The sequence below is a fragment of the Pristis pectinata genome, chromosome 4 (assembly GCF_009764475.1).
Source record: "Pristis pectinata isolate sPriPec2 chromosome 4, sPriPec2.1.pri, whole genome shotgun sequence".
In the NCBI taxonomy this organism is placed as follows: domain Eukaryota; kingdom Metazoa; phylum Chordata; class Chondrichthyes; order Rhinopristiformes; family Pristidae; genus Pristis; species Pristis pectinata.
The window spans coordinates 102,393,366-102,406,389 of NC_067408.1; the positions used below are offsets into that span (position 1 = coordinate 102,393,366).

Genomic DNA, 13,024 nt, shown 5'->3' on the forward strand with positions numbered 1-13,024 from the left:
AAAGAATTCCGCTAGCCAACCAGAACTGAATACAGTCTTACTGTATGTAAAGCAACCGAACAAGGATGCCATGCTGCCCCAAAAGCTCTGTTATAAGCAAATCAGATATCAATCAACTTTGGCCTTGAACTACTGTGCAAGGCTGAGGTGAATGTACAGTAAAACTCCTAAAATCTGGTATTCATTTGTGAGAAGGTGGTTCGATGGTTTGGCATCTGGCTCACTGGGGTGATCCCCTTAAACTTGCCCCAGGCTCTGTTTCCAGATCTCCCTTTATGCTCATTAGGCCCACACTCCTGTGCTCCCTTTGCACTCACCAGAGCCCTGGCTCCTATATTCCTTTTAAATATGCTGGATTCACTGGAGAGCTTATTATACTATTGTGTAACATCAAAACACAAAGTGACTTAAAAATGTGTTGGGAGTATTAATAGTAGAAAATCTGCCAGTCTAGCCCCACCAAAGTCCTGAAGATGCTGGAGGTTTTTTTTGTTCTCTTTTGGCAGTCTCACAGCCACTTATTTTAAATGAACAATTTACATTTTCATGCTAAAGCTTGCTGATGGCTGAATACTTAAGTGTGCAGATCACAGGTTGTGAGCAATTCCTTCAGTCAAACCTGAAAGCAAGGGGTTGACAGAAGAATGCCTAGGACTTTGGCATTTCCATTTTCCTTTAACAGTTTCACTGTGGTCTAGAGGTAGCCTAAATTTCACTTATCATTCCATGGGTGTATATACTGCTAGGTCCACTCACAATGGTTTCCTGACTGCAGACTCACCCCCGCCTCGTGCTGGTTTTGTGGATGGGAATCCAACTCTGCACATGGAAAGAAGACCTGCATATTAAACTTGTCTGGGACTTCTGCAAGTGTCTTCATGAGCATTCCTATCTTCCCCATTCAAGCTGGAAAATCAGATGTTGATGCCTCAGTGTTGAAACTAGTGAGGTTTGCATTGTCTTGATGTTGTTCCCATCAGGAAACCTTCCATGGCCACTGATAATCTTGCCTTTCTAAGAATATGATTTTTTTAAAAAATTGAATGTCTTTCTAAAAGTCTACTTTTGCTGTATACTTCTTCACTTGAATAAAATATTACAGCTGCCAGAAATCTAAAATAAAGTGCTAGAAATGCTCAATATGTCTAGCAGCATCCATGAAGAAGGAAAGCAAGTTAATATTTTGGTTCAGTGGACAATTCTAACATTTTCTGTCCCAACCTTTCAAAAGTCTGATTTGAACTTCATTTGCACAACTCCTCACCCTCAAGAAGAAAGGTGTGGAACAGATCAAAATCCATTTAACCTGTGTAGAACGATCTTGTGTCCATTTCTAGGTGTCTTAGCACTTATCAGGAAATCTGACCACTCATCTTGCACTGGGATTTTTTTGGGTTTTTTTCCACCTAGGACCCTCTCTTTCCCCCCCCATGACAGAAATACAATGCCCAAACTCCATCTCAACTTGTCTCTACCGCCATCTTGTGCCATCTCCACTGTGATTGTCAACTTCATTTAGTCTGAAAAATGAGGTTCTTATTTCCTCTAAGAAGAACCAAGTTTTTGTAACCATGTTTCCCCTGAAACTGAGCAATCTAAAGGGCCAACACTCAAACAGCGATACTCAGTGACATCTGTTCTCTGCAACAGAAAACAAACCAGCACACCAATATGAACTGTTTTGTGGAGGTTAGACTATGGTTGGCTTGCTTGCCTCAGTATCATTTGAGGCTGCTCCTGCTGTTCTACTCATCTTACAGTCTGAAGCTGACTGGTGAATTTGGGCTGTCCATACTCCATGCATATAGATTGCACAGCCCACAGGAGCTAGCAGGGCAGGCATAGGGATTTGCCTGCATTGATGGCTTCCCCAATGCAGGCATTCATAGACTGCACTTATGTAGTGTATTGCTAAGACTTCCCTGGCAACCTTCTGTCAGGAGGACCAAGCTGTGGCCCTGAGGAAGAGGGTTGTCTATAGACCACTTGCACAATGAACACACCTCTTGCAGGCTTCTGTTCTTCACTAGCATATCCAGCTCCCTCTGATCCCCTGGAAGCACACTCCCATCCAACTCCTATTATTATGACATCCATTTATTAAGTAATAATACTTCCGTGTAGCTACAAGACTGCTGATTGTATTGGCACAATTCCTCTTAACAGCTGGCTGCCAAGGCTAAATACCAGCAGCTGTAAGAGCGTGTCATAGTTCAGTGGAGCACTAATGGTGTTACACAAGGAAATTTGATGACCTTGGAATTGGGCACAATAGTGGTGCAGTAGCTAAACGACTAGTAGTCCAGCAGTCTGAGTTCAAACCCCAGAACTGCAACTATGAAACTTAAAATTAGTTTGATAATCTGGAATTTAAAAGAAAACTAGTCATTAATAGTAATGGCAATGAAACCACTGGTTTGCTAATAAAAGCCCATCTGGGTTAGTAATGTTTTCTTCAAGGGAGATAATCTGCTGTTCTTAGTCTGGTCTACATGTGACTCCAGACCTACATATATGTGGTTGACTATTAATGCTTCATGAAATGGCCTGGCGAGCACTCAGTTATATGTTTGAACAGCGGCTGCTTAAGAAGGTGACTCCCCATCTATTTCTCAATGGGCACTCAATGTTGGTGATGCTTGGATCCCAATAAAACCAATTAATGAAAATCTTTATTGGACTTTTACAAACAGAATCAGGTGACCCACAATGCTGTCTTCAAAAACAAGGAGAATTTTGCTGCAAATTTCATTTTATCCAATTCATAATATCCATTCTGTAATTAACAATGACAAATAATTCATTAATAGTTTTAAATCCCATATTGAATTTTGAAATTTAAAATCGGATATAGCAACTTGGCACAGGGTGTGATGCCAACTCCCCATCCTTATGCTATAACAATGAGTTAAATAGAAAATGTCCTTGAAACTTAATGATGGGGGGGGGCACAAAGATGGGATTAGGTAAAAGCAGTTGCTGAGACATACAATGAAAGTGATTGATAGGTAAATATTTTATTCCCTATATTTTTTTCCTTGTAACTATTCTTACGTTTGTCTTCCAGATATTCCATCCTGAATAAAATTTTCTTCTCAGTGTCTCTGCTTTTGAAATTGGAGAAGGGGGTTCCAATTTGCTCAGCCATTAAATGCTCTACTAACCTTACGTAGGAAGGGCTGTCAGAGTCTATCAACCTCAAATGTACTTTGGCTGTTTCACATTTGGTTTAATTAAATCATTTCCAAACAGTTACTTAAAAATGACAAGTTATTCAACCACAAGAAATGCTTTGCAGAGCAAGGATGACATTTGATTTCATGCATGTTAATTGCACATTTTTATGTAATAAGAGGGAGACAAGCATATGCAACTTAAAAAATGAAAATTGTTTTCCATAAAGGTCAAAATTGGAAGACAATTCGTTTTGATCTGGAAATTCTATGATTTAGAACAATGTTTATGTGTGGTAACCAACTGAATTTCTCAGAAAAATATCCTTTAACTGAATTTGGAGAGAAGCCTGTAGATGTTCTTGGATTCAGTGCACTGAAAGCTTAAATTGATGGATTCTTGGACATTAAGAATCAAGGGATATGGAGACTGTGTACAAGTGGACTAGTTACTGGATCACCTCATTGAACAGCAAAACAGGTTAAAGGTGGTGTTTGGCTTACTCCTGCTTCCATAAGACCATAAGATATAGGAGTAGAATTAGGCCCATCGAGAGTGCTCCGCCATTCAATCATTTGATTTATTTTTCTCAATCTCATTCTTCTGCCTTCTCCCCGTAACTCTAAACCCCCTTACCAATCAAGAACCTATCAATCTCTGCCTAAAATGCACACACTGACTTAGCCTCCACAGCCCTCTGTGGCAATGAATTCCACAGATTCACCACCCTCTGGCTGAAGAAATACCCCCTTATCTCAGTATTAAAGGGATACCCCTTTATTCCGAGGCTGTGCCCTCGGATCCTTGACTCTCCTACTAACGGAAACATCCTCTCCACGTCCACTCTACAGACTCCCTGCCTCTGCGACACTACCTGTTCCTCCACCTATCTTTGCATCATCTGCAAGCTTGCTTCTAATGTTTCTAAGTAATAACTTCCTCATCTCCCACTCTTCTGGAAATTCCCTCAAATTGCACTGTTTCCTACCAGTCTCCGTAAAATTTAACATTAAAATAGAAAATGTGGGGATTAAGCACATTAGTGCCTGCTGGATTTAATGTTTTAAAGAACATTAGAAGAGAAGAATCAGGAATAAGATTAGGCCATCTGGTCCTTCGAGTCTTCTGCACTCATCAAGATCATGGTGATTTTCTACCTTGGATCCATTTTGCTGCACTGGCTCCATATCTCTTTTTTCTCTTAATATCTAGAAATATATCCATCTCTGTTCTGAATTAATTCATTGACTGAGCCTCCACAGCCCTTTGGGTAGAGAATTCCAAGATTCACCACACTTTGAATGAAGAAATTTCTTCCTATCTAAATCCTAAATGGTCTATTCCTTATTTGATATTGTGACCACTGATTCCAGACTCCTTACCCGGGGCAAACATCTTCCCTGTTGAGCTGTGCGAGAATTTTGGAAGTTTCAATGAAATCACCTCACATTCTTCTAAACTCTAGATTATACAGGCCTAATATACCCAATCTTTTCTCACTGGCATGCCAAGCAGTCTGGTGAATCTTTATTGTATTCCCTCTCTGGCAAATATATCCTTCTAGAAAAGAAGACTAAAATAGTATGTGCCATTCCAGTTGTGGTCTCATCAAAACTTTTTATAACTGAAGTATAATAATAAGCATTTCCTGATTACTAACAATAATTATATGTTTCTGTCAAGTCCCCTCTAAATAAATAATAATGATCACATAATTAAACAAAGATGTATTACCAGCATTTTCTGATTTTATTTCAAATTCTAATATTGGAATTATTTTTCCATCATATTTTTGGATAAATTCCATCATATTTCTATCATATTTCTGCAATTCCTCCCACATCCTAACCTCATTCTGGTAGGTTAGTTTGTTCTAGAGAAAATGGGTGGTAGGAGAAGCAAGAGGGAGTTCATGGGCATGTGAGAAAGAATGGATTACAGGGAAATAAATTGGGACAATGCAGCTGATAAGAATGCTCTGAGAGCTGGCATGGACTTGATGTGGCAACTTGCCTCGCTCTATGTTGTATTGAATTACAAGACTAACATAAAATTCTACTTCTCCCGTTTACATCTCAGTATCTATATTCATCCAATAATTAAACTTTTTACCTTGATGTATCACCCTTTTGTTATTTGATCTCTCCTGCAATCTACCCTTTTATTCTGATATGATTTCCATCCCGCAATATATGATAAAACTCTACTTAGCTCTAACTTTTTCCAGTCCTGGTGTAATGTCATTGACCAAAAAATGTTGACTTTCCACAGATGATGCCTGACCTCCTGGGAACACCAAGCATTTTTGTCAAAGTCAAAGTGGAGTTTATTGTCAAATGCACAAGTTTTTCATTGAAGTAAGTTTTTCATTGCACCTGTGCGAACTTACTTGCAGCAGCATCACAGGCACATAGCACCATATAAACAGCATTGACAAGAAAAATATAAATTATACACAATTTTTACAAGAAAGAACACAACTAGAACAAAAAATAACAGTCCATTTCAGTGCAAAGTGGTCATAGTGTTGCTAAACAGTACTGATTATGGTTGTGCCCGTTGGTTCAAGAGTCTTCTATTTCCAGCGTCTTTAGTACTTTGTTTTTGTAGAGTCTATTTATATATTTATCTGTAACATGATCAGACTTCGTTCCCTTGTCCTATCCCCACAATAAATCCCAGACACCAACCTTGTGCTCTGTGCTTTATTGCCCTCATTGCTCCCCCTGGCGGCGGGGACTGAAGAAGCAGTTGCATTGTGGGAAGGCCTAGGCCGCAGGCTGCACAACTACCATGGCGACCAACATCGAGGAGATCTTCCGCTCGTTTGTGGTGAAGAAGATCAAGGAGATAGAAGACGAGAAGCACCAGAGGTAACGGCGCGACAGCTCGATAAACAAGGTGGACCAGGTCCGGGCCGACGGAAGACGAGGAAGGAGGGGGATGTGTTTTCGGCTGCCCGGGCTGGCGGTGGATCCGTGCGGCCTCCGCTGGACCGGACGGCGGCAGCTGCCCCGGCTCCGGGCCGGGCGGCGGGGGGGGGGGGCTTCGCCGGTGCTGAGTGCTGGCAGCAGAGGGTTGGCGGCTGTTGTTCTTGACGTCTGGGCCGTTCGGCCCATGAGTGACCCCAGGAGTGTGGTGTTTGTCGGGGTTGGGGAGAGAGCCTGGTATTTGAGCGGGGGGGGAGGAGGGGAGCCTGGTATTGGAGGGGGGGGGGAGAGGGGAGCCTGGTGTTGAGGGGGGGTGGGGGGAGAGGAGGGGATCTGGTATTTGGGTGGGGGGAGAGGAGGGGAGCCTGGTGTTGAGGGGCGGTGGGGGAGAGGAGGGGAGCCTGGTATTTTTGGGGGGGGGAGGGTGGGGGAGAGGAGGGGAGCCTGGTGTTTTGGGGGGAGGGAGGGTGGGGGAGAGGAGGGGAGCCTGGTATTTTGGGGGGGGGAGGGTGGGGGAGAGGAGGGGAGCCTGGTGTTTTGGGGGGGGGGAGGGTGGGGGAGAGGAGGGGAGCCTGGTGTTTTGGGGGGGGGGAGGGTGGGGGAGTGGAGGGGAGCCGGGGGTTTTGGGGGGGGGGAGGGTGGGGGAGAGGAGGGGAGCCTGGTGTTTTGGGGGGAGGGAGGGTGGGGGAGAGGAGGGGAGCCTGGTGTTTTGGGGGGAGGGAGGGTGGGGGAGAGGAGGGGAGCCTGGTGTTTTGGGGGGAGGGAGGGTGGGGGAGAGGAGGGGAGCCTGGTGTTTTGGGGGGGGAGAGGAGGGGAGCCTGGTATTTTGGGGGGGGGAGGGTGGGGGAGAGGAGGGGGGCCTGGTGTTTTGGGGGGAGGGAGGGTGGGGGAGAGGAGGGGGGCCTGGTATTTTGGGGGGGGAGAGGAGGGGAGCCTGGTATTTTGGGGGGGGAGGGTGGGGGAGAGGAGGGGGGCCTGGTATTTTGGGGGGGGGAGGGTGGGGGAGAGGAGGGGGGCCTGGTATTTTGGGGGGGAGGGGGGAGAGGAGGGGGGCCTGGTATTTTGGGGGGGGAGAGGAGGGGAGCCTGGTATTTTGGGGGGGGAGGAGGGGAGCCTGGTATTTTGGGGTGGGGGAGGGTGGGGGAGAGGAGGGGATCTGGTATTGGGCGGGGTGGGGGAGAGGAGGGAAGCCCAGTATTTCGGGGGGGGTGGGGGAGCAGAGGGGAGCCTGGTGTTTTGGGGAGGGGGAGGGTGGGGGAGAGGAGGGGAGCCTGGTGTTTTGGGGGGAGGGAGGGTGGGGGAGAGGAGGAGAGCCTGGTATTTTGGGGGGGGGGTGGGGGAGAGGAGGGGAGCCCGGTATTTTGGGGGGGGAGGGTTGGGGAGAGGAGGGGAGCCCGGTATTTCGTGGGGGGTGGGGAGCGGAGGGGAGCCTGGTATTCTGGGGCGGGTGGGGGACAGGAGGGGAGCCTGGTATTTTGGGGGGGGGAGGGTGGGGGAGAGGAGGGGAGCCTGGTATTTTGGGGTGGGGGGGAGGGTGGGGGAGAGGAGGGGAGCCTGGTATTTTGGGGGTGGGGAGAGGAGGGGAGCCTGGTATTTTGGGGGTGGGGAGAGGAGGGGAGCCTGGTATTTTGGGGGTTGGGGAGAGGAGGGGAGCCTGGTATTTTGGGGGGGGGGGAGGGTGGGGGAGAGGAGGGGAGCCTGGTATTTTGGGGGGGGGAGGGTGGGGGAGAGGAGGGGGGCCTGGTATTTTGGGGGGGAGGGTGGGGGAGAGGAGGGGGGCCTGGTATTTTGGGGGGGGGGTGGGGGAGAGGAGGGGGGCCTGGTATTTTGGGGGGGGGAGGGGGGGAGAGGAGGGGGGCCTGGTATTTTGGGGGGGGGAGAGGAGGGGGGCCTGGTATTTTGGGGGGGGGGAGAGGAGGGGAGCCTGGTATTTTGGGGGGGGGGGAGAGGAGGGGAGCCTGGTATTTTGGGGGGGGGGAGAGGAGGGGAGCCTGGTATTTTGGGGGGGGGAGAGGAGGGGAGCCTGGTATTTTGGGGGTTGGGGAGAGGAGGGGAGCCTGGTATTTTGGGGGTAGGGGAGAGGAGGGGAGCCTGGTATTTTGGGGGGGGGAGCGGAGGGGAGCCTGGTATTTTGGGGGTGGGGGAGAGGAGGGGAGCCTGGTATTTTGGGGGTGGGGGAGAGGAGGGGAGCCTGGTATTTTGGGGGTGGGGAGAGGAGGGGAGCCTGGTATTTTGGGGGTGGGGAGAGGAGGGGAGCCTGGTATTTTGGGGGTTGGGGAGAGGAGGGGAGCCTGGTATTTTGGGGGTGGGGGAGAGGAGGGGAGCCTGGTGTTTTGGGGGTGGGGGAGAGGAGGGGATCTGGTATTTCGGGGGGGGTGGGGGAGAGGAGGGGAGCCTGGTATTGAGGGGGGGGGGTGGGGGAGAGGAGGGGTTCTGGTATTTGGGCGGGGGGAGAGGAGTGGAGCCTTGTATTGAGGGGGGGTGGGGGAGAGGAGGGGAGCCTGGTATTTTGAGGGTGGGGGAGAGGAGGGGAGCCTGGTATCTTGGGGAGGGGAGGTGGGCGAGAGGAGGGGAGCCTGGTATCTTGGGGAGGGGGGGTGGGCGAGAGGAGGGGAGCCTGGTATCTTGGGGAGGGGGGGGTGGGTGAGAGGAGGGGAGCCTGGTATCTTGGGGAGGGGGGGGTGGGCGAGAGGAGGGGAGCCTGGTATCTTGAGGAGGGGAGCCTGGTATCTTGGGGAGGGGGGGGTGGGCGAGAGGAGGGGAGCCTGGTATCTTGGGGAGGGGGGGTGGGCGAGAGGAGGGGAGCCTGGTATCTTGGGGAGGGGGGGTGGGCGAGAGGAGGGGAGCCTGGTATCTTGGGGAGGGGGGGGTGGGCGAGAGGAGGGGAGCCTGGTATCTTGGGGAGGGGGGGGTGGGCGAGAGGAGGGGAGCCTGGTATCTTGGGGAGGGGGGGGTGGGCGAAAGGAGGGGACCCTGGTATCTTGGGGAGGGGGGGGGTGGGCGAGAGGAGGGGAGCCTGGTATCTTGGGGAGGGGGGGGTGGGCGAGAGGAGGGGAGCCTGGTATGTTGGGGGGGGGGGGGTGGGCGAGAGGAGGGGAGCCTGGTATCTTGGGGGGGGGGGGGTGGGCGAGAGGAGGGGAGCCTGGTATCTTGGGGAGGGGGGGGGTGGGCGCGAGGAGGGGAGCCTGGTATCTTGGGGAGGGGGGGGTGGGGAAGAGGAGGGGAGCCTGGTATCTTGGGGAGGGGGGGTGGGGAAGAGGAGCCCAGCGTTTTTGGTGGGCGGGGGTGCGGGTGGTAGAAGAGAAAGCATGGCAAACAGTGATGCGTGATTGGCCGTGCAGGAACTCGGGAAAAGCATCTGGATGGGTGGGGGGGGCAGTAATTTGAGAGCTTGGATGGGTGGGGGGGGCAGTAATTTGAGAGCTTGGGTGGTGGGGGGTTGGTGGTGGCAGCCTGCGATGATGCTGCAGGTTTGTGGATGTGGTTGGGTTCCCAGGGCTAGATATTTGTTGGATTGAGGACATCCAAACCAGTTGGAAGGATTGAGACTGTGGTGCCCAATCTGGCAGCCATAGGGCAGGACATTTGCAGAGCAGGGCAGGCACAGACAAGAAAATCTGGTTCTGTAGACACAAGCCAAGTATAAGCAGGGTGCTGACCAATGGGACTCAGACCAGTGGCCCAGAGGGCCTAGTCCAGTTCAGCAAGCTCAATACAGCAGCCCAGCAATTCACCACAGAAGATTAGACAGCAGGGAGTAGCAGGCCAGTAGGCTTGACACAGAGCTCCTGTCCTTGTAATCCCAGTTGCCCAAGAGTTGATATTTGCTATGTGAAGATCCTCAATTCTCCCCAAAAATGAAATGATTTAATCTTTCAACATCTGGTATTTTGGGTATTAACATTTATTGACACTGTTATCTATGTGTTTTTTTTAACCAAAATGGCATTGGAACTATAGCAGGATATTGCCTCACATGCTAAGAACTGAAATCTGTTGAGATTCAATGCTGTAACAAGAAACAATAGGTTATTACTTGGCTTTGTTTTTATGGAAGAGATATGGTATAATTACAACTGGTGAGCTGCTAAAGTGTTGTGGAGATTTGTCCAGCACAATGAGTGGTGCTGAAGCTGTATTTAACTGATCAATATTTGCAGATATCAACCAATAGACCATATGGGGGAGGGAACATCCTGTATAGGATTTTGTTTTGTATGCTTTGATTGGGGAAACAACTATAAGAAAAATACAGTTCTATGTTTACCTTTTTTTTCCCCCTGTAATGTTATTTTCCCTTATGATTCGTGGGCAATGTGCTTGCTGCTCCTTGGCTTCTGCTTCATTGGAATGGTTAATTGGTGGTGCACAGTAGCATTCTACTGATTATCACTGACTTGTATGACATGAAATTTGTTGTTTGGCAGCAGCAGTACAGTAGAAAGACAACAACTGCTATAAATTAGAAAATAGTACAAACAAAAAAGGAATAACAAGGTAGTGTTCGTGGACCGTTCAGAAACCTGATGGCGGAGGGGAAGAAGCTGTTCCTAAATTGTTGAGTATGGGTCTTCAGGCTCCTGTACCTCCTCCCTGATGATAGTATTGAGAAGAGGGCATGTCCCGGATGGTGAGGGTCCTTAGTGATAGGTGTTGCCTTCTTGAGGGACTGTCTCTTGAAGATGTCCTCGATGGTGGGGAGGGTTGTGCCCGTGATGGAGCTGGCTGAGTCTATCCTCTGCAGCCTCTTGCGATCTCGTGCATTGGAGCCTCCATACCAGGCTGTGATGCAACCAGTTGTAATGCTCTCCGCCGTACATCTATGGAAATTTGCACTGGTGTGCTGCCACGTTGATTGTATCAATGTGTTGGGCCCAGGATAGATCTTCTGAGATGTTGAAGCCTAGGAACTTGAAGCTGCTCACCCTTTCCACTGCTGACCCCTCAATGAGGATGGTGCATGTTCTCTCGACTTCCCCTTCCTGAAGTCCACAATCAATTCCTTGGTCTTGCTGTTGTTGAGTGTGAGGTTGTTGTTGCAACACCTCTCAACCTGCCGATCTATCTCACTCCTGCACACCTTCTCGTCGCTATCTGAGATTTTACCAACAACAGTGGTATCATCTTAATTTTCCTTCTGCAGCAGTGTGGCAGAGGTTTGGAAGTTGGACTCGATTTAACATGTTGGGGATCCAGTCTGCTTCATGAGTTAACGTACTAAAGGATGAATATTACAGTTTGCTTGTAAGATATTAGTCTGCTGTTGCATGGTGGATTTTGTGGTAAAATTATCTGAGCTCCATTGTATATCTAATACAATAAGCTTCTAATTTATATTGTTTGCAAATATAATACTGGGCACATGAATTTGTTTGATCTATTTGCATTTGTGCTAGGGTATTGATGGAATATTTTGTCCAGTTTTTGTAATAAGTTGAAAAGTGCTCTCGCTTTTGTATATGTTTACAGCTGTCCACAAACCTTTCACAAGCTTTTCAGTGGCAGTTTGGAAAACTTAGACATCATTTTCATCATAACGTTTCCTGAAGTGAATCTGCAAAGTACGTGCGCAAGAAAAACAACAATGTGTCACTTCAGTGAGTCAAATTGAAGAGTCTTCACTGAGGCATGCAGAGTCTAAAGTAAAAGTTATTAATTCAATGTAAAATTATATCTATAAAGCAAATTAAAAGAAGGGAACAATGAGATTAAGAAAGAGAGATAACAGACAAATGATCAACAATAATTAAAAGTCTAAGGAAAAGAGGCTATATATCTTTTAACGTTATTTTCAGTACAGGGCTCCATGGGTTATGGAAGACATAACTCTCAGAAATCCAACTTTATGCAAATTCTCCCATAAATTTTTAAAGAATATTTGAAGATAGCTTTGAAAAAAAAACGAAGTTTTTTTGTGGCATTCATTAACAACTGGATACAGTATACTGTATATTCCATTAGTTTAATTATGGATAGCATTAGGGTGAATATCGGATGAAATGAAAGAATTATAGGAGGTGTATGCAGAGTGACACGATATGGGTAGCTGTAGAAAATGGATATTTCTGACTTTCAGAAAAATTGGCTTATGGACAGTTCATGGTTCTTGCGTAACCCAGGGACTGCATGCAACTGCAATGAAGACTTGGAATGTTGTATTAGTGTGGTTATTGTGTAACTTGTGGCCAAGTTCACACCTGTGTTTTAAATCTGAATTAGGTAGTGAAGTGCTGATATAACAAAGCTTGTTGAATATCAGGTGATTTTATTTCTCTCTGCATCAAATTATAACTGTGGATGCTGGAGGTTACTGTCCGATTTATACCACAATGCTGGTAGTTTCATCATAAGATCCAGGCTAACATATTTCAAGTTATATTGCACTTAAAATGAGTGATTACAAGTTTGCCACTGTGGTGATGAGACTGTAAGATGTTTGAGATGATGTATTAATAGTCTCTAGTTGTTTAAATATTTTTACTCTTTATCAATAAATTGGAAATAATTCCTTAATGTGTTGGGAAGAGTGTTACATTGAGAAGAGAATAAAAGTGGAACATGATTTGAGAAAACCTGTGACTGTAATTGTAAAGCTTCAGTCACTGTGGGAGTTAGCTCAGAATGAATTAATAGGTAGAGCTTACAGATCTTGATTGTAGCAGTTTGGTAGATTGGGTAACATGATGATTATGCAGTATTGTCACTAGTTCAGTGACCTACAGCAGATCATGTGAAATATTAGGGCACACATTTGGTTCACTGATTTCATTAAAATGTAATGGGCACTTGAAGTTTAATTGCCAAGCCTGTTTGAATTGTTCATTTAATAAATGGTGTAAATATCATCCCACAAATCTGAGTTGTGAGGAAATTTAATAAAGCAATCTGTTCTTTTCTCATGATAGCATGCAATAAAGTAA

General features: G+C 47.2%; 1 protein-coding gene across 1 annotated transcript in view; it reads left to right on the top strand.

The window, feature by feature from the left end:
• The first annotated feature begins 5,848 nt into the window (after window positions 1-5,848).
• The window catches only part of LOC127569682 (protein SON), a 45,729-nt gene continuing 38,553 nt past the window's right edge, over window positions 5,849-13,024 (top strand). Inside the window, exon 1 of the mRNA XM_052014483.1 lies at window positions 5,849-6,047. Within this exon, the coding sequence (XP_051870443.1) occupies window positions 5,968-6,047 (80 nt within the window). The 5' untranslated portion in view covers window positions 5,849-5,967. The remainder of the gene's footprint in view (window positions 6,048-13,024) is intronic.